At 37.6% G+C, this 22,067-nt stretch overlaps 1 protein-coding gene across 2 annotated transcripts in view; it reads right to left on the bottom strand.

Annotated features, from left to right (window-relative positions):
* Nucleotides 1-22,067, bottom strand: part of nsmce1 (NSE1 homolog, SMC5-SMC6 complex component) — a 44,015-nt gene that overhangs the window by 4,498 nt on the left and 17,450 nt on the right. For both annotated transcript variants that reach the window (XR_007936283.1, XM_028814449.2), the window contains exons 6-7: nucleotides 18,619-18,729; nucleotides 8,503-8,629 (exon numbers count right to left, since the gene is read on the bottom strand). Coding sequence is in view for 1 of the 2 variants with exons in the window: in XM_028814449.2 (XP_028670282.1) it covers nucleotides 8,503-8,629; nucleotides 18,619-18,729 (238 nt within the window). In the remaining variant the exon portion in view is untranslated. The remainder of the gene's footprint in view (nucleotides 1-8,502; nucleotides 8,630-18,618; nucleotides 18,730-22,067) is intronic.

Below are 22,067 nucleotides of genomic sequence, written 5' to 3'. Positions count from 1 at the left end.
TGATAAGAGTTTATGGGGTTATTTATACTGCACTGCAAAAATTTGGGTTCACCTCCAGTATATGCTCCTGGATTATTCAATTCTTGTTCAGACTAATTTAAATTGGATGCCCATTATCTCCAAAGGTTTTTGTAATAGCTAATAAACCCCTAACTATTTATCTTCTTTTTGTTCTTTATTTCGCCTTATACAATTTCTTGCATTAGGAATTTGTTACTTTTTGTATAACCCTTGGGGTCAGAGAGCAGGGTCAACCATTGTTCAGCACCCTTGGAGCAATTGCAGGTTAGGGGCCTTGCTCAAGGGCCCAGCAGAGTAGGATCTCTTTTGGCAGTAATGGGGATTTGAACGAGCAACCTTTCCGGATACCAGCGCAGATCCTTAGGCTCACGAGTCACCACTCCGCCCCTTCAGATGTAATCCAATATGAAAGGCATCATAAGGGAAAAGGATGGGACAGACAATATCCCTAAGCTGTTGATATGGTGCTCCACATCTCATCACTACCATTTATGTTCAATTTGTTACAAGAAATTCACAAGACGTTTGGGTTTTAAAGTCATTTTAAATAAGCACAGTGAATTTTCTCACAGGCGGCACGGTGGTGCAGTGGGTAGCGCTGCTGCCTCGCAGTTGGGAGATCTGGGGACCTGGGTTCGATTCCCGGGTCCTCCCTGCGTGGAGTTTGCATGTTCTCCCCGTGTCTGCGTGGGTTTCCTCCGGGGGCTCCGGTTTCCTCCCACAGTCCAAAGACATGCAGGTTAGGTGGATTGGCGATTCTACATTGGCCCTAGTGTGTGCTTGGTGTGTGGGTGTGTTTGTGTGTGTCCTGCGGTGGGTTGGCACCCTGCCCGGGATTGTTTCCTGCCTTGTGCCCTGTGTTGGCTCGGATTGGCTCCAGCAGACCCCGTGACCCTGTGTTCGGATTCAACGGGTTGGAAAATGGTTGGATGGATGGAATTTTCTCACATGACAGACTGAACTTGATCTTTTTAACTTTATTTTTTCAATATGAATGAAAGTATTAAACAAGTTGGTAACAGATCATTTTTTGTCTCATTTTAGCTTGGAGAACCAAGATTGTTAAAAGAAAAATCCTCCCAAAGCTCCCATAACTTCAGTCCAAGGGTTTATACATTACCATTTTACAGCTAAACTGTAACTTTGTTTTTTTTTTTTAATTTAAAACAAATACACATTAAACAGACAACTTTATTGTGGCCTAAAGAAGATGATGTAATGCCACTACTTAACTCTGTCTTCTACTGTTGGGCTGCAGCTATACTTACACTGAGACTTTCGAAGGGGCCTGAAGTCAGTGACCTACACCTGCTTGGTTAGCCATGGAAATGAAATTGTGCAGAAAATCCTCTCTGTACGCCTTGATAGGTACTTGAATCAATTCCAGTTACCATGAGCTCCATGGTCGTCCATTCAGATGTAATATTCCTGCACAACATACTTTAAGGCAGGGATGTTTCTATCAGCTACACTTACATATTATAACATTTCATGTTGGGTTGTGGGAGGCACGGTGGCGCAGTGGGTAGCGCTGCTGCCTCGCAGTTGGGACACCTGGGGACATGGGTTCACTTCCCGGGTCCTCCCTGCGTGGAGTTTGCATGTTCTCCCCGTGGCTGCGTGGGTTTCCTCCGGGCGCTCCGGTTTCCTCCCACACTCCAAAGACATGCAGGTTAGGTGGATTGGCAATTCTAAATTGGCCCTAGTGTGTGCTTGATGTGTGTCCTGCGGTGGGTTGGCACCCTGCCTGGGATTGGTTCCTGCCTTGTGCCCTGTGTTGGCTGGGATTGGCTCCAGCAGACCCCCGTGACCCTGTGTTCGGATTCAGCGGGTTGGAAAATGGGTGGATGGATGGATGTTGGGTTGTTTCATCAGCAAGTTATCACACTACTTCACGTAAACTATAGCACAATTTATCCTTTGCTGTGAAATGAGTTAGCTCTTCTTCCTCTTGTTCTTCTTCTTTTGGCTGCTTCCGTCAGGGGTCACCACAGCGGATCATCGTTTTCCACATCCTCCTATCCTCTGCATCTTGCTCTCTGTAAAGTTAGTTAGCTCTAACCTAGGTTAACGCTTTTCTGAGCCACATAGATGTTTTCATACAACTTGGATTTGTAAAACTATGGGGTACACTATGGACTGGCTTAAAATTTTTAGCTTCAAATAAAAATTCTTTAATGTGTATGTATAGGCATGTTACTCAATTTTCAGATAATGCAAGATAGAAGTTTAGAGATAACTTAGTTCATCAGTGCCAGAGACTGATGATATGTTGCATGTTGATTAGCACATGCAACTAAGAATATCACTGTTTTCTGTGTAGGCTAATTTCTACTAATGGGATTAGTTTTAATGAAGATGTGGGCAGTACTGTTAAATTATATCAAAACGTTTCAAGGAATACATTCCTTATATGATCTCAAGGGACAACAGGAAAAGATCATTCAATTAGAATTTCAGATAAGGAATGGAATTCAACTGTTCATTAAATAACTTATGCTTTTATTTGTGCAAGGCATACTATTTTTCAGCCATAATTTTTACATCATGCACACATATCCTGTTTAACACTGTTAAATATATCCAGGACAATATCTGAACTGTGACTGCTGCCACCAAACCATATGTTCTAGGAGACCTCTACTCTTAGACTATTTAGGTTTGCATTTTTGCACCTCTAGTCTCAGATCTAAATCATTCTCAACCACTTAATAGCAATATCTGCTGTAGCACTACACAGGATTTACACTATGTAAGGAAAATCTATTGTGGTATTCTATGCTAAACTGCTCACATGAAGATCTATGTATGACATCCTGATTAACTGTAAGTATCCTAACTCAACTCACATAACTGAATAAAATAATCTAAGACATTGTTATGCCAAACTTTAAAAATATAAATCTCTCCCTGCAGAACAGGTAAAACCTTTTTTAATTATTAGGCAAGTAATGATTAATGTTAACACAGAACAGCTTCTTGGGTCTTGGCTTGACTTTTGCTAATGTATTAATACATTTAAGGAACCACCTTGGGGCTTTTTTGTCACGTGGCTCTCTGATGTGGGGAGAGAAAGGAAGTTTTACGCATTTTTTTTATTACTTGATGGAATTTTTTTAAATTTCTTGCAACACAATAACTGTACTGTTTAACTGTTCAAGCAAGTCTATCTTTTATTGAACAACATTATTGTATGTTTTTTATTCTCTTAAAGAAAAAGGTCCAGCTTCCCTTACTATTGCTCATGTACAATAGAAAAAGCTAGTAACTGCCTATTTTTTTTTTTTTAGTTTTTGGACTTTAGGTCTTTCCTGATGTTATAAGGTAGTGGTGATGGCCAAATGTGTATTCATTCTGATCACAGCACGATGGAAGAAGCTAGTATGTATAAAACCTAGCAACTCCACTGGCCAATGAGGAAAGACGCCTACCAATGAAAACGTCGGATTAAGATCATGTGATTTAAATGCTGCGATTGCGTGATTTAAATGACAGGTGTTGTTGATTTGTGAAAAAAACAATATTGTGTACAGGAAGCTCAGGAAAAATGAAATCTAGAGATCGTTAATTATAGGGGCGACATCATTTTCTAAATTTGCTGAAAACCTGAAAGATGTGACATAATAAGTTTTTCCATAGTTGGTGAGACTGGCATCCAACAGTAATTTCTAGAGTTGTCATCTTGACACCAACCAGCTTTCCTCCATAGCTCCTTGCCTCTTAGACTGAGATATTGGAACAGTGACCACTAAGACCCCATCCCTGACATACTCTTAAACTCTTCAAGAAGGGGCAGTTGAACTCCTCCAGAACCAATTCATAGGGTATTCCCATCACATCTTAACTACAGTACCTTAACAAATATCAATTAACTATAGTAACATATGGCAAAAGGTCCACTCAAAACAGTCTTTTCCTACATTTGTCCCTTTTAACTTTCCTCCACTTCCTTGCCTGCTGATGATTTTGCCACGTACAGTTAGGTCCATACATATTTGGACAGAGACAACTTTTTTCTAATTTTGGTTCTGTACATTACCACAATGAATTTTAAATGAATCAACTCAGATGTAGTTGAAGTACAGACTTTCAGCTTTAATTCAGTGGGGTGAACAAAACGATTGCATAAAAATGTGAGGCAACTAAAGCATTTTTTAACACAATCCCTTCATTTCAGGGGCTCAAAAGTAATTGGACAATTGTATCAAAGGCTATTTCATGGGCAGGTGTGGGCAAGTCCGTTGTTACGTCATTATCACTTAAGGAGATAAAAGGCCTGGAGTTGATTTGAGGTGTGGTGCTTGCATGTGCAAGATTTTGCTGTGAACAGACAACATGTTGTCAAAGGAGCTCTCCATGCAGGTGAAAGAAGCCACCCTTAAGCTGCAAAAACAGAAAAAAACTCATTCAAGAAATTGCTACAATATTACGAGTTGCAAAATCTAGAGTTTGGTACATCCTGAGAAAGAAAGCAAGCACTGGTGAACTCAGCAATACAAAAAGACCTGGACGTCCACGGAAGACAACAGTGGTGGATGATCGCAGAATCATTTCCATGGTGAACAGAAACCCCTTCACAACAGCCAATCAAGTGAACAACACTCTCCAGGGGGTAGGCGTATCAATATCCAAGTCTACCATAAAGAGAAGACTGCATGAAAGTAAATACAGAGGGGGCACTGCAAGGTGCAAGCCACTCATAAGCCTCAAGAATAGAAAGGCTAGATTGGAGTTTACTAAAGAACATCTAAAAAAGCCAGCACAGTTCTGGAAAAATAGTCTTTGGACAGATGAAACCAAGATCAACCTCTACCAGAATGATGGCAAGAAAAAAGTATGGAGAAGGTGTGGAACAGCTCATTATCAAAAGCATACCACATCATCTGTAAAACATGGTGGAGGCAGTGTGATGGCTTGGGCGTGCATGGCTGCCAGTGGCTCTGGGACACTAGTGTTTGTTGATGATGTGACACAGGACAGAAGCAGCCAAATTAATTCTGAGGTGTTCAGAGACATACTGTCTGCTCAAATCCAGCTAAATGCAGTCAAATTGATTTGGCGGCGTTTCATGATACAGATGGACAATGACCTAAAACATACAGCCAAAGCAACCCAGGAATTTATTAAAGCAAAGAAGTGGAAAATTCTTGAATAGCCAAGTCAGTCACCTGATCTTAACCCAATTGAGCAGGCATTTCACTTGTTGAAGACTAAACTTTGGACAGAAAGGCCCACAAACAAACAGCAACTGAAAGCTGCTGCAGTAAAGGCCTGGCAAGGCATTAAAAAGGAGGAAACCCAGCATCTGGTGATGTCCATGAGTTCAAGACTTCAGTCTGTCATTGCCAGCAACCAAGTATTAGAAATGAACATTTTATTTTCAGTTATTTAATTTGTCCAATTACTTTTGAGCCCGCGACACGGTGGCGCAGTGGGTAGCGCTGCTGCCTCGCAGTTGGGAGACCTGGGTTCGCTTCCCGGGTCCTCCCTGCGTGGAGTTTGCATGTTCTCCCCGTGTCTGCGTGGGTTTCCTCCGGGCGCTCCGGTTTCCTCCCACAGTCCAAAGACATGCTGGTTAGGTGGATTGGTGATTCTAAATTGGCCCTAGTGTGTGCTTGGTGTGTGGGTGTGTTTGTGTGTGTCCTGTGGTGGGTTGGCACCCTGCCCAGGATTGGTTCCCTGCCTTGTGCCCTGTGTTGGCTGGGATTGGCTCCAGCAGACCCCCGTGACCCTGTGTTCGGATTCAGCGGGTTGGAAAATGGATGGATGGACTTTTGAGCCCCTGAAATGAAGGGGTTGTGTTAAAAAAATGCTTTAGTTGCCTCACATTTTTATGCAATCGTTTTGTTCACCCCACTGAATTAAAGCTGAAAGTCTGCACTTCAACTGCATCTGAGTTGTTTCATTTAAAATTCATTGTGGTAATGTACAGAACCAAAATTAGAAAAAAGTTGTCTCTGTCCAAATATTTATGGACCTAACTGTTTTTCCAGATTAGGGTGGCTGCCATCAGCAGTCAGTTCTCACCCTCGCTGGAACCCATTATGGCTCCTTCAAAGCAACACCCAATATTCTTCACATTCTCTCCACTCTCTGCCACTGATGCTTCCAACCTCCTCTCCCATCACCCCACTACCTCTCTACTCAATCCTATTCCCTCACATCTCCTTCATGCCATCTCCCTCTCACTCATTTCTGCAACTACACACATCATTGACACCTCACTCAGCTCAGAAACATTCACCAACATCTTCAAACATGCTTTGATAACCCCACATCTCAGAAAATCAATATTCAATCCATCCCAAGTTAACAACTACAGGCCTGTCTCTCTCCTGTTCTTTTTTTCCAAAACACCTGAACGTGCGGTTTCTAACCAGATCTGTTCCTTCCTTGTACAGAATGAATTGCTTGATACCAACCAGTCCGGCTTCAATAGGAACCACTCGACTGAGATGGCTCTACTGACTCTGGTTGACCAGCTATGCCATGCTAGAGCTACTAACATGTCATCAGTCCTGTTCTGCTAAATCTCTCTTCTGCCTTTAACCACAACATCATTCTTGCAACCCTCTATGACCTTGGCATCATCAGGACTGCTCTAAGATGGTATGAGTCCTACATCTCGGGCAGATCCTACAGTATGTCCAGACAAGGGGAGTTGTCAAAGGCATACTAGTCATGAACTGGTGTACCCCAAGGATTGGTGCTGGGTCCTCTAATCTTTTCACTGCACACCATCTCACTGGGCTAAATCATCCAATCGCATGGGTTCTCTTATCACTGCTATGCTGATGATACACAGCTGTACCTGTCATTCCCCCTGAATGACAATATGGTATCGGCTAAAGTCTCTACATGTCCTACTGATATCTCAACCTAGATGAAGGCCCCCACCTACTGCTCAACCTGGCAAAAACTGAGCTTCTTGTGATCCCGGCCAGCCAGTCTGTTCACCTCCCCATCTCTGTACAGCTTGGCTTCCTGTCACCAACACCCACTAGGTTAGTTTGGAACCTTGGGGTGGTGATTGATGAGCAGCTATCTTTTTCTGACCACATTTCTACTGTTTCTCTTTCATGCAGCTTCATGCCGTACAACATCCACAAGATCAGACCTTATCTGATGGGATATGCAGCACAACGTCTGCTCTAGGCTTTGGTATTGTCACATCTGGACTACTCCAACTCGCTTCTGGCAGAAGTACCCACATGTGCTACCAAGCAGCGGCCCTTTTTGTATTTAAGCTGCCGAGACAGGCTCATGTCACTCCTTTCTTCAGGTCGCTACACTGGCTCCTTGTAGCAGTGTCCATCAAGTTCAAATCCTTATGCTTGTGTACAGAGTAGTCAATGGGTCAGCACCTGAGTATATGGGGGGCACTAGTAAAGTGCTATGCACCTTTTCACCCACACAGATCTGCAGAGCTTCAAGTCACAATCCAGACTCTTTTTGTGTGTGGTTTCAAGTTGGTGGAACAGGCTGCCCACCTCCGTACTGTTGACATCTTCAATGTATTCAAGAAGTGATTGAATACCCATCTGGTTTTGTGAATATCTGTCTAATTGAAAAGAAAAAAAAGCACTTTGCCCTACGATACTTTATATTCTTGGCTATTTAAGTGTAATTGCTTTATTTTTCACTTGTGGCAATCAACCTTTTTTTACATGTGTTGAACATACAGGTCCTAACCTAAAGTTACTTTGATTGTTTACCTCTTTTGTAAGTCGCTTTGGATAAAAGCGCCTGCTAAGCAAATAAATGTAAATGCAAACTGCATTAAAATTGATTTAACACAACCTGACAGACAGTCGTGAAAGGTGAATAGCTTCTATATGGATTATAATTAAGTATTACTCATCAGCTTTTTAAATTACTTTATAATCTTTAATAATTAGATTAATATAACCATGTATGTTTTGTTAAATTGGATATTTAGGGGCTACTGATGAGTGATGGTTTCTGTTATTCATATGTTGTATGTATTTTATTGATGTTTTATTTAGATGAAGGTCACAAAAAATCTATGCAGCTGATATTGCTATGGCAATAAAGTAAACATAAAGAGTTTATTATTTTCTTTTCTTAAACCATGGATTTGATATTACTTAAGCCTTAGGCATAATTTCTAAAACAAAAAGAATGTAAGCAAAATATATCAATTAAATTCCAGCACATTTAAAACAAGAATAGTTCTAAAAAGTACAGTTGTTTTTCATCATTTATTACCAGGCATTACAAGGAAGGCATCCTTGGAAATAAGGTCAGGGTTTTAAATACTAAGAATGCACTCATGAGGTGACTTTGGCGATCAGCACAGGCATACACCCTGAAGGGCAAATGTGTAAAGGAATCCATTTCCAAGCTGTTAGTTTGGATAAAGCAGCGTCTGCCAGTAGCATGCAGTGTAAATGGGCCGTTAAATGTATCTTCAAATATTTGCAGAATTTGTTTTCCCCGTGCAATAAAATGGTTGGTTACCTGGAATCTCATGAGGCCAGAAGTCCTTGCAAGCAGGACAGTGAGGTTCTGGTTGACCTCGGAAGACTCTTGCAACACATGGGAAGTGCATTCTTATTCCACATAATGAATTTTCACACATCTGACTCTAGAAGAATAGATGAAAAAAGGTGTCATATCCAGAATACAAAGATACTAGAAATAACTAAGAATATAAAGGTAAAGCAAATTGCCAATCGGTAAATGGTCTGAAAGCTATAGAAACATGCTCAAAGACCAGTGAATACTCAACTTGACTTATGGCAAGTTTGAGAAATCTTTTGTTAAAAGATACACCATGTTTTTGCATGACAATTTTAAACTAGAAGGCAGCACATAATGTCTATCAATAAATGTAGGGTCTATTAAAGAAAAGGAAATTGTTGACTTCTACAGTAAATAATGAGGAATATACTTCACCTGTGTTCAGCTAAACAAAGTATCACAACATTTCATAAGGAAGGTGAGGTTACACTAGTAAAACCAGACATCTGATACAAATAACATGTTCATGCAGTGTATGTCAAAAAATAGCTAAAAACCACAAATTATACAGTTTTGTTACAAATTACTGTCAATAAGAGCAGGACAATTTATTTTACTGAAACATCCATTCCTGAACCCATTTTTCCAATTACAGAGCTGCTATGAACCAACGCCTAGTCTAAACTCATCTGGTGTAAGGCAGAAACAAACATTGGATGTATCACCAGTGCACTGGACAGGACCACACAGACAGGAAACAGACCACCTTAATCCAAATGTCCCTATTCACAACCCATAATAAATTTGTGAGTTTCAGAGAGCTGAAATCTATGCTGAAAGCACTAGGCGCATGTCAGGAACCAACAATGGACCCAGTGTCTAACAGCCAAAGGCTACATTATTGCATACACCAAAACTCAATGACACAAAGCTAATTTAAAGTCACCAGTTAATCTAAATTCAGTGTTTTTTTCGATGTGGCAGAAAACTCAAAGTCCCCTGCTAAAATTTCAGAAGTTGCAAACTTGGATTTCAAGCACAGTTCCCTGCAGAAGATAGGTAGCAGCAATACTAACCACCATGGCCACCATGCCAGATTAGCATAAAAGAGTACAAGACAGAATAAAAGTTCAACTGACTAAGTTTTTGGCTTACAAAACCTTCCCATCTAGGGGATTTTAAACAGTATTCATTAATCTAACGATCTTGAAAAATAAATACAAATGTAACAATTCTTTGCATTTATATAGCGCTTTTTTCACGACTCAAAGTGCCTAGCAATTGCAGGTTAAGGGCCTTGCTCAAGAGCCCAACAAAGCAGAGTGCCTTTTGGCATTTTACGGGATTCAAACCGGCAACCTTCCGATTGCCAGTGCAGATCACACTGCTGCCTGCCTCTGTCAGTCTCCCAGAGGAAAGCATTTCAATGCAAAACAGAATTAAAAAGAAAAAAAAAAGCTAAAAACACTTTACCGTGGCTTTTAAAAATTTTGCATGGTGAGTCGTAATTTCTGGTTTTAGGTTACCTGATCCTACTCAATGCAGTGTACTCTTGCCTTTTGTGCGCTGTACTTCAGTCATCTCTCACCTTCTCATTTAAATCAAATCAATCCATCCATCAGACTTGCTTAATAAAGTTCAGGATTTCAGAGACCAAAGCCTATCTGTGTTACAATAGGTGCAAGACACAAACCACTCTATTACATGACACATTTATGCACAATTTTGGCTAGGCTAATTAGCAGTCATGTTTCACTGAATATTTGCAAATCTACTTAATTCAGTTAAATGTTGGGGATTGGGGGCGTTGGTCTGATGATATCCTGGCTGCATCAGGTACAAGGTACGAACCATCACACCAGTTCATCAAAAGACCCCAAGACACCGCACACATTCATCCCCTGCCAATTTAGGGTGGCAAATTAAACTAACTCATAATTTTAGCATTCAATAAGGAAACAAAAATGTCAGTTCTTTTTGTAAAGTATTAGCACAGTTTCCTTCTAAGAAAGTCCAATACATCACTGTCAGATCAAATAGCAGTCTTAACTTCCATGGTGCAAACAACAGAATGTATTAGGACATAAAAGCCCTGCGATTGACTGGCATCCAATCCATGAATTTCATTTGTTTGACTCCCTTTGCTGACAAGACAGCCGAAACCCCATTACAACAACTGAAATTCAAAATGTATCAAAAAATTAAGAGAATTTTCAGGTAGGGGATTAGTCATGGACTGCTGGCATCCTATGGCATTGAACGAAATTTACTACAAGAGTTCATTGAAAGTTCAGTTTTAAAAGCAAATTGCTATTCTGTCTTAACTGCTGTTTTATATAAAATGGCTTTGACATTGTTTATAATATGTATGACAAGCCATCATAAAACTATGCAGCATGACCACCAGTCGTTAGCCATTCAATGAAAAACATAATTTTGGCATGCAGTCTAATTACGTTTTCCTTGCCTGAACAAACAGTACTTCAGCCTGCTGACTTAGCTGTTTTCTCAGTTATTATACTGTATCTTCATTTTAATACTTGATATACAAATACTTAAGTATTACTGAAAACGAAGTTGGTGCTACAGATTATGTTAATCATTTACTACGACAATTATCAGTAAGTAATAAAAGTCAAAAAGATGCTTTCAGAATCACCCATTTCCTGTATTCTTTTATACCTTTAATATTACACACATTCATTAACTGCTTATATGTGGCTAATTAAAAAAAAAACTTCTATGTTATACTTTGTAAAATAATTAAGTATGACTTTAGTGTTCACCCTACAGATATACCAAATCTAAAACACAAGCCACTGTTATAAAATAAGGCTTAAAAGTGCACATATGGGAACATAGTCTTTATATTCAGTATACGATTTCAAATGTTAATTCACCATCAGCAATTGTGCTGTGTAAAATTAAACATTACATTTATTTAAACAGCACATACAGTACAATTGTTAAAATACATTCTTCATAAACTACTTAATCATCACTCACTGCAGAGTACTAAAATAGACTAAGGAAGAAAAACACCTGTACACAGGAAATATCATTTGGCAACTGCTCTCTTTGTGTTTGCTTACTTGTATTATAATAGATGTAATATCAAACAGACTAAAAGTTTACTCCAGTCTTGTCTTTGTTAAAAAATAGAACCACCAAAAAAATAACTCCTAAAAATGCAGGTGAAAAACGTTACTATAAAGTCTGTTTCTAGAGCAGGCAAAGCAGGAGGATTTCTATACATTTCTGTTTAAGAGATCAGAACATATTTTAGTTCTTGTTGCACAATGCCTTATACGGATTTCTACTGGTGAATAACATTATGATATGGAAGAAACTGGTCATTTGTGCTACCTGCTTTACTTAAGTTGATTCCATTTTTAGGCAATACAGTATTAATTGCATATAAAGGTCAGACTTTTTGTGGTCACAAAGAGCAAGTCAAAAGGCAAACTGCGTTTTAAATATGAATGAGGAATATGACATTTATATTATCTAATATATGCAGTGATGAAGAACTGAATGGATTTTTTTTATTTGTTTTTAAACTCCTGAACAGAATAATGAATCACGTACAGATGGATTATGTCAAAGTCATGACCTAAAAGTCACATTATGAACAGTAAAACAAAGTAACTCTATATGCCAAATATCCTACTAGGTAGTTTTAGAGAAGAATAATTTAATTATGTATTAAGCAATTCATTTAGTAAAGTCCCTTTTAGATGATGTGGGGTTTAACTCGTATAGTTTTGAACAGCATGCTTTTTCCTTTAGTGGAGCATACTACCAGTTTTATATATATTTTATATATATATATCTATACTAATAAAAGGCAAAGCCCTCACTGACTGACTGACTCACTCATCACTAATTCTCCAACTTCCCGTGTAGGTAGAAGGCTGAAATTTGGCAGGCTCATTCCTTACAGCTTACTTACAAAGTTAGGCAGGTTTCATTTCGAAATTCTACGCGTAATGGTCATAACTGGAACCTGTTTGACTGACTCACTCATCACTAATTCTACAACTTCCCGTGTAGGTAGAAGGCTGAAATTTGGCAGGCTCATTCCTTACAGCTTACTTACAAAAGTTAGGCAGGTTTCATTTCGAAATTCTATGCGTAATGGTCATAACTGGAACCTGTTTTTTGTCCATATACTTTAATGGAGGAGGCGGAGTCACGTATTGCGTCATCACGTATTACGCCTCCTACGTAATCACGTGAACTGAAAACGAGGAAGAGATTTACAGCACAAGTCAAACGCGGGAACGAAGGTAAATGACGTTAATTGTTGACTGTCTTTTAATACTGTGTAATTGTTGAGTGTCTTTTAATACTGTGTAAGCATACATATTAACACATGTGCAATTAAACGTGTGCATTTACGGGGTGATTTCTCAGGCTTAAAAGCTCGCCTTTTATTAAAAAGGTAAATGCAAACTCTTTTCATTCTGAAGGGCACAAACCACGTTAGATTTCAGCCGTTAAACGCGCAAAAATGTCAGTACACCAGATAAATAAGCGCAACATATTATCAGTTGTATTGTATGCTTACAATACATATAGAAATGTGTTAATCGTTAACTAATATTATGGGATGGTGTTTTTCGACTCGTGCCTTGATTTAAACGATTGCATGTCTTGGTGGGTTTGTGTAGCTTATTGTCAATATCTTTACACCTCTTTTTAAGACTTAATTTAAAAAGGTTTTCTTTTCTTCTTAATTAAAATTTAAAAGCAATACTTCACCGCTGCGAAGCCCCTCTAGCGCTGACGTCCGAGGTTCGATTACCGTAAGCGAGTGCAGTGAGTGTGTACGCCTGATGAGCCAAGAATAAGGGGGAAAAGACGTGTCGCGTACTCTTTGCATTATTTGACAGTAAACTATTTTCATGCATTCTATGATCTGCTTCTCACAACTGAAGGCACCATGGCTGATGTTACCTGACTTGCTGGCCAGCCATAAGCGTTACCTGGTAGGTAACCACCCACTCACTTCACTCCCTTACGGGAATCGAACCTTGGACGTCAGCGCTAGAGGCGAAGCCCCTAAAATTGCGCCACGGAGTGTGGTTCGTTTATTTGACAGCATGTAGATTGGGGTAATTACATTCACGGCATTCGTACTCTGATTCACAATCTGATTGTATGGGTGGTTACCTACCAGGTAACGCTTATGGTTAGCCAGCAAGTCAGCTCGAAGTGATCACTCGAGTGAAGGCAGCTTCACAAAAAAACAGATCCTTAACAAACTGTTATTGGTATATTTTCCCTCAATTTTAAAAGGTTTTCTTTTCTTCTTAATAAAAATTTAAAAGCAGTACTTCGCCGGTGCGAAGCACAGGGATTTGAGCGACTGACGCATACAGACATATTCATGAGTGCAGGTACTTCAGAAAGAAAGCACCGTGTAAACCTAAACTTTAAATTAAGTTCATAGACCTACAAAAGGTTGCCATTGATTTGAGGCAAGATTGCTTTTCTCATGTACAACTATACGTTGCATTCTTAACAGTAAGCTTGCACAGCTTGGTCATATTACAACCTGAGTGCTGAACTGACAACGTCGTATACAAACAGAACTATAACAATTGTAATAAACAAACAAAAAACAAAAAGCGAAGAACCCTTGGATTTAATAAAAAGGCTCCTTCCTTGGCGAAGCAAGGAAAAAGGAAGACCTTATATGGCATTCGTTTATAAAACAGCGGAAAAGCTGTGTTAAGGCTGCTTCACAAAAAAACAGAAACTTAACAAATTGCTATTGGGATATTTTCCCTCAATTTAAAAAGCTTTTCTTCTTAATAAAAATTTAAAAGCAGTACTTCACGGGGATTTATATATATATATATATATATATATATATATATATATATATATATATATATATATATAGATGTATATAGAGATATAGATATATATAGATATACAGTGGTGTGAAAAACTATTTGCCCCCATTTGCCTTCCAAAAAGTTCAACTTTTGTCTCATCAGTCCACAAGGTATTTTCCCAAAAGTCTTGGCAATCATTGAGATGTTTCTTAGCAAAATTGAGACGAGCCCTAATGTTCTTTTTGCTTAACAGTGGTTTGCGTCTTGGAAATCTGCCATGCAGGCCATTTTTGCCCAGTCTCTTTCTTATGGTGGAGTCGTGAACACTGACCTTAATTGAGGCAAGTGAGGCCTGCAGTTCTTTAGACGTTGTCCTGGGGTCTTTTGTGACTTCTCGGATGAGTCGTCTCTGCGCTCTTGGGGTAATTTTGGTCGGCCGGCCACTCCTGGGAAGGTTCACCACTGTTCCATGTTTTTGCCATTTGTGGATAATGGCTCTCACTGTGGTTCACTGGAGTCCCAAAGCTTTAGAAATGGCTTTATAACCTTTACCAGACTGATAGATCTCAATTACTTCTGTTCTCATTTGTTCCTGAATTTCTTTGGATCTTGGCATGATGTCTAGCTTTTGAGGTGCTTTTGGTCTACTTCTCTGTGTCAGGCAGCTCCTATTTAAGTGATTTCTTGATTGAAACAGGTGTGGCAGTAATCAGGCCTGGGGGTGGCTACGGAAATTGAACTCAGGTGTGATACACCACAGTTAGGTTATTTTTTAACAAGGGGGCAATTACTTTTTCACACAGGGCCATGTAGGTTTGGATTTTTTTTCTCCCTAAATAATAAAAACCATCATTTAAAAACTGCATTTTGTGTTTACTTGTGTTATATTTGACTAATGGTTAAATGTGTTTGATGATCAGAAACATTTTGTGTGACAAACATGCAAAAGAATAAGAAATCAGGAAGGGGGTAAATAGTTTTTCACACCACTGTACATATATAGATATAGATATATATATATATGTATGTATGTCTATATATATATGTAAGCTTATAAGTACTGCCTTACTTCTCTTTAAGAAAGGAAGATGTAATGATACTTGATTTAAACGATTCCATGTCTTGGTGGGTTTGCGTAGCTTATTGTCAATATCTTTACACCTGTTTTTAAGACTTATTGACTGAAACGGGCTTTCACAAAAAAAGTTAGGGCTTTGCTACAGGATACACCCTCCACAAGTTAATCAAGTAAAAATAAAAGTGTATATTTCTGTTTTATTTAAACCTTTTAAGTTTGTATGTATAGCCCTATTTGGCTGTTTTAGTTTTTTTTTTCTTTCTTCAGTAATATTAAATCTCCTTAAAGAAAAAGAACATATGCATTTTACTTTTTTTGTATCTCTTTAGTAATATTTTAGTGTAAAAGGATAACCAGTATTTAAACCTTTTATGTTACTTTATAAAGTTATTTTACACAATGTTGAAAAATTAATAAGAAAGCTACATATTTTGGCAGCTGCTGCTTTAATTTTCAATGAAATGAAAAAAGCTCTCCAAGAGAAAACCTCAATGAAGAAGAAACAGTTTGCACTATCTAAAAAGGAGAAACCCTCATTTATAAAGGTTTGCTGCAGATGACTTGACTGAAAATAAATTAATACTTCCTATGTGTATAATACATATTTATCTATTTTACTTATGCCTTTATTCCAGCAACTTGCAACATCTGAGGTACAATTTGTTACATTACTTTTGTTTTTTGCAGCACAGGCAGGTGAAGTGACTTCCTCAGGGTCACACAGTGGTGTCAGTACCAGGATTTGAACTGACAAGCTCCGGGTTTGCTGAAATATTACAGAAGAAAGAAAAAAAACAAAAACGGGCAAATAGGGCTATGCATACAAATGTCCATCCATCCATTATCCAACCCGCTATATCCTAAATACAGGAGCCAATAAGTAGATATGTATATATATATATATATATATATATATATATATATATATATATATATATATATATATATCTGTGTGTGAATGTATGTATGTATGTATATATGTATGTCTATATTTATATGCATATATATATATGTGGATATGTAAATTTGTATATGTATATATAAATGTATATGTGGATGTGTATCTGTATATACAGTAATCCCTCCTCCATCGCGGGGGTTGCGTTCCAGAGCCACCCGCGAAATAAGAAAATCCGCAAAGTAGAAACCATATGTTTATATGGTTATTTTTATATTGTCATGCTTGGGTCACAGATTTGCGCAGAAACACAGGAGGTTGTAGAGAGACAGGAACGTTATTCAAACACTGCAAACAAACATTTGTCTCTTTTTCAAAAGTTTAAACTGTGCTCCATGACAAGACAGAGATGACAGTTCCATCTCACAATTAAAAGAATGCAAACATATCTTCCTCTTCAAAGGAGTGCGCGTCAGGAGCAAAGCCTGTCAGAAAGAGATAGAAAAGCAAACAAATCGATAAGGTTTTTTGGCTTTTAAGTATGCGAAGCACCGCGGCACAAAGCTGTTGAAGGCGGCAGCTCACACCCCCTCTGTCAGGAGCAGAGAAAGAGAGAGATAGAGAGAGACAGAGTTTGTTTTTCAATCAAAAATCAATACGTGCCCTTCGAGCTTTTAAGTATGCGAAGCACCGTGCAGCGTGTCGCTTCAGGAAGCAGCTGCACAGAAGGTAGCAATGTGAAGATAATCTTTCAGCATTTTTAGACGAGCGTCCGTATAGTCTAGGTGTGCGAACAGCCCCCCTGCTCAATCCCCCTACGTCAGGATCAGAGAAAGTCAGCGCAAGAGAGAGAGAGAGAAAAGTAAGTTGGGTAGCTTCTCAGCCATCTGCCAATAGCGTCCCTTCTATGAAATCAACTGGGCAAACCAACTGAGGAAGCATGTACCAGAAATTAAAAGACCCATTGTCCGCAGAAATCTGCGAACCAGCAAAAAATCCGCAATATATATTTAAATATGCTTACATATAAAATCCACGATGGAGTGAAGCCGCAAAAGGCGAAGCACGATATAGCGAGGGATTACTGTATATGTATATGTAGATATGTATATATATGTATATATGTTTATGTATATGTATATGTTTACATAACCTCTTTAACACACTACTTCTCCGCTGCGAAGCGTGGGTATTTTGCTAGTATATATATATATATATACTAGTCATTAAGCCCGTTACAATAACGGGCGCTAGAACAGTAGTGCATAAACATTAGTAGGAACAGTCTATATTAAATAGCAAGGGACCTTGACCTCATTCTTTTTGTTGGTCGCATTTTTTTTTGTCTTTCAGCCTTTCTTTTGTTGATGTTTACTTGCTGAGCTGACCGTTCTTCGTGGGCTGCCGCCGTGTATTGTGTGTCTTTAATTTTCTGTGACAGTAATACTGTCTTGTACGTCTGCTGGCTTGTACATCCGTAATATACCTTTAATTTTTTCTGGCGGTAATACAGGCGTGCAAGTCAGTACTATGCCTTTCATTTTCTCTGACAATAATATTGGATTGTATGTGGCTGTAATATGCGTCACTGTATTGTGTACCCTTAATTTCCTCTCGCAGTAATACTGGTTTGTTTTTCCGTAAAACGCCTGTAACTTTCTCTGACAGTAATATCGCGCATCGCACCGTGCCCTGCGCATGCGCACTTCACCAGAAGACACACACACACGGACACCTGGACGCACACAGGGATTTTATTAAAGAGGATAGGGGTGGGCCAAAAGTTTCCATACATATACTTTTTAACATATGATTAGATCAGCAATTTCTGGATGCTTGGATTGGTCGTCAAGGTCCTGTGGAGTGGCCTCCCAGATCTCACCCCACTTGATTTTTATCTTTGTGGGCATTTGAAGACCATGGAGTATCAGGAAAAGATACAAAACATAAATCATCTTAGGGAACATATAACTAACGCCATTACAAGTATAACTCCAGCTGTGCTAATACGTGTTAATCAGCAGTGGCAGACACATATTGAAATGTGTCTGCAAAACAATGGCAGTCATGTAGAGCATATTATATAAAAAAAAATGTTTTTTCATAAAAAATGTTTATTTTTCCTATGTATGGAAACTTATGGCCCACCCTGTATACAGTATATATATATATATATATATATATATATATATATATATATATAATTCAAGGTTCAAGAGTAAAGAAGATTGTTTAATATGGTTATGAGAGTGAGAAATCATTAACAAGCTGAGATAAGAGGTTCTTTTTACCTGTACTGCTACATTGTGGCAAATGTTGCACACCGAATCCTGGTAAACATTTCTAATGTATGGCTCCATTTCAATAATACAGCGGGTGCTTAATGAATATTCTCCATTTTTCTATAAAACAAAGGGAATACAAAAATCAATTAAAGAAACAAAAGAGTATTCTGATAACACTATCAATAACATAAGAAAAAGGCAACTTTATTTATAAATATAATGCAATGCCATGAAAAAACTATTTACTCTAGTTTTAATTTCATGAGTCTTTAAATCTTCCACAAAATTTAATATTAGAAAAAAGAGACACAGGAAAAATAAGTAATATTAAAACCACTTAATTTTCTTAAAACCATCCTGTATATATGTATAACATAACATTCTCAAATCCCCTTAATTCCCACCACAATTTCATAAAGGCTGACAAAAACAAATTAGCAATCAAATGTAAACACATTAAAAACAGCACACACCAAAAAAAAGACACCACTGGCAAGAACTATAAATGAAAGTGCATCTGGTGCAAAAAAGCACCATATATTTGGGGGAAAAAAAATAATAATTCTGACAAGCCATTCATTAATGACAAAATTATGGTCTTATTATTTTTAAATAAATAAAATGTTCAAACAAATTTCATTCAAAATATTTTTAAAGTTTCAATTATGTATGGATTATACCTAATTTTAAAAAAAGTACAAGGTATCAAATACAAAAGAAGCCCCATGCATGATAAGGAGCTCCACTCTGGTTTTGGCAACAGCAAACATACTCAGGTGAAACTAGTGGGAAGTTCCCATAAACATTATGTTTCATTTTGCTAATTCTGTTATCCATGTGCATGTTGGAGAGAAGACATGCCATATTTGCCAGAATGGTGTATTTTGATTATGGAGCCATTTGTTCGTACAGGGTTCTTCAAGTTGACATGAGTGATTTGTAGATCAGTATTCCATTGTGCAGATACAGTAGTACATGTTTGTCTGAGTTTTTCCTCACTTCCACAACTGCCTTAAGCAAAAAATGTCTATTCAGAAATAATGAGAAAAACTAGATGTGCTATAAAGCAGTAAGACATTTGTAAATCAAACAGTTTTCAGGGTTAACCTAGCCTTTACTTATTGATTTTCTGTAAACTTGTTATTTTCTTTTTAATTTGCTACTATAAACTTAATCTCAAAGGATCACAATATATGTATAACTGCCCACCACCGGTTGTCATAAAGAAGTCTTTGTATTATAATTTCTGTGTTACTGCTTGGTTAAGGTAGCATTTTCATCAGTGCAACATAGTTAATTTTTGACAAGGCCACATATTTACAATTAAATCCTTAAAAATGCATATCCATCATTATGCACTAGTAGCACCACAAAGGGAAAATTCTCTTTTGTCAAATTTACATTCATTAATATGCATATTAAAGAGCTTAAAATATGAATTTAACATATCCTCCTCTATCTTAAAACACTAAAAATATTCTACCAATCATAACACTTCATGCTCCAAATCCACTGTGTTTTAGAATTAATAAAAAGCAGAAAATTATATGGTTTGATTTGTTTATCCCAGCATTTAATTAGTATGATTCAAACAAACACTTCCTCAAATGTTAAATGTAATTAATCAAAGTTTTAAAGGGTACAAAGTGTATAAATTTACTTATTGTCATTTTATTAATAATCCCCTCATCGTCTTTGAAAAGGAACTAGAGTCAGCATATTGAGTTTATTTTTATATAGCATGTTTTACAGTATTACATCAGAGTGTTGCACATATTGTCATTTTCAAAACAGCAAAGGAAGTACCAAGAAACAGAGAAGAAATAAAACATTAACCTACTGTAACATATACCTAAAGACAGATTGTAATATATGAGAAAAACATTCATGCCTCAACCTCACTCATTTAAAAAGCAGTCTGCAAACACACAAATAGAAGACAACACAAGTTCAATCAAAATTATTACAGACATACTGTATGTCTTATGAACAATATTTTTATTAGCTTTGATAGGCTCCTGGAGCACCTGTGCTTACAATTCAGCTCTTTATCATGTACATGTAATCAGAAGTCAAATATAATATATTATAACAACACGTCTCATGGAATATCTTAAATACAGACTTTGCATTAATGACTTAGTTTATAAGCCAGAGGTCCTAAAACAGCTTTTTAAAGCAACCACTGTCTAACAAAATAAACACTTTAATTAAAAATGTGTTTAAAAAAATCTGTCCCACGATCAGCTCAATGTCATAATGTGCTGCGATTATACTGTAATTGTGTGGCTACATTATCCACTCATATATTCATTTTTTCTATAATGTAGCCTTGAAAAAGTGAAAGAGGGTTCTGAAGCATGCTGGCTCTTACTCTGAAATTTAATTATCAGGGAACACTTTGGGTAATATGATTGAATGGCTTCAAACTGATCACGGGACAGATTTCCTCAAGCAAGTTTTTATTTTTCTTCAAATTTTCAAATGATTGATTATTTTAGACCATGCTTGCTTAGTAGTTCAGCCCTCTAGCCTACAAGTTCTGAGTGAAAAGTGCACTTAAAATATTTGCTGAGACATGTTATTGGTATTATGTGCTTATTATATTTGACTTCAGATTACAGGCAGATGATGATGATAAGTGGAATGGGTGACCCCAGATGATTAGGGAGCTTATCTGGGCCAATAAAAATATTGTTCACAATGCACATGTTTGAAATGATTTTGAGCGTACCAGCTGTCGCATTGTCTTCTGTCTATGAAGCAAAAAAAAAAAAAAAAAAAACACTCTTAATTTCATAAAAAGAAGTCTCTGATTTTTTTTTTTTCCCCAGAGACAACAAGCCATCAAGTCCAGCTGAACTAGGCCTGCTGGCTGCCCCGTCCTTAAATGAAAGATTCAGATATTAAGAAAAGGAAGTGCACTATCATATTCAGTTGACCCCAAGGTTACTCATAGGGTATGATTTTAAAAAAATCATGAAACTGAAAAACTTGCCACTTGATAACAAGCAACGAACAGATGCACTTCAGTCTGAGCACTTCAGTTGGGTGCCGTGAATGATGGCAAGGAACCATAAAGAAAACTACATTTTGTTTGTGCAGATCCCCAAAACAGAATAAGAAAGTGCCTTTGGGGTAAAAACTAGAATGAAATGCAACACAAGTTTAAAATTAAATTATTATTATAATTAGTTTAACCTCTGGTAATTTAAAAATCTACCCAAAAACCACAAAACAAGAATTAAATCAAGAACGTTCATGAATTTCATTATGTAGTGCAAGAAACATACCAGCAGTCGGCATTCAACAAGAAAATGTTTCCCGCAATCCCAAATTTGATTTTTGCTTCCTTGCTTTTATGTCTTTGTCCATGCAGATAATCTTATATATTAGATAAAATGCACATTTATTCAGATATGAAAATAAGGGTACTCCAAAAATCTAAAATGCAT

This window comes from Erpetoichthys calabaricus, chromosome 11 (genome assembly GCF_900747795.2).
Source record: "Erpetoichthys calabaricus chromosome 11, fErpCal1.3, whole genome shotgun sequence".
Classification (NCBI taxonomy): domain Eukaryota; kingdom Metazoa; phylum Chordata; class Cladistia; order Polypteriformes; family Polypteridae; genus Erpetoichthys; species Erpetoichthys calabaricus.
Note: the sequence above shows the minus strand (reverse complement) of the source record. Positions and strands in the feature narration are given on the sequence as shown.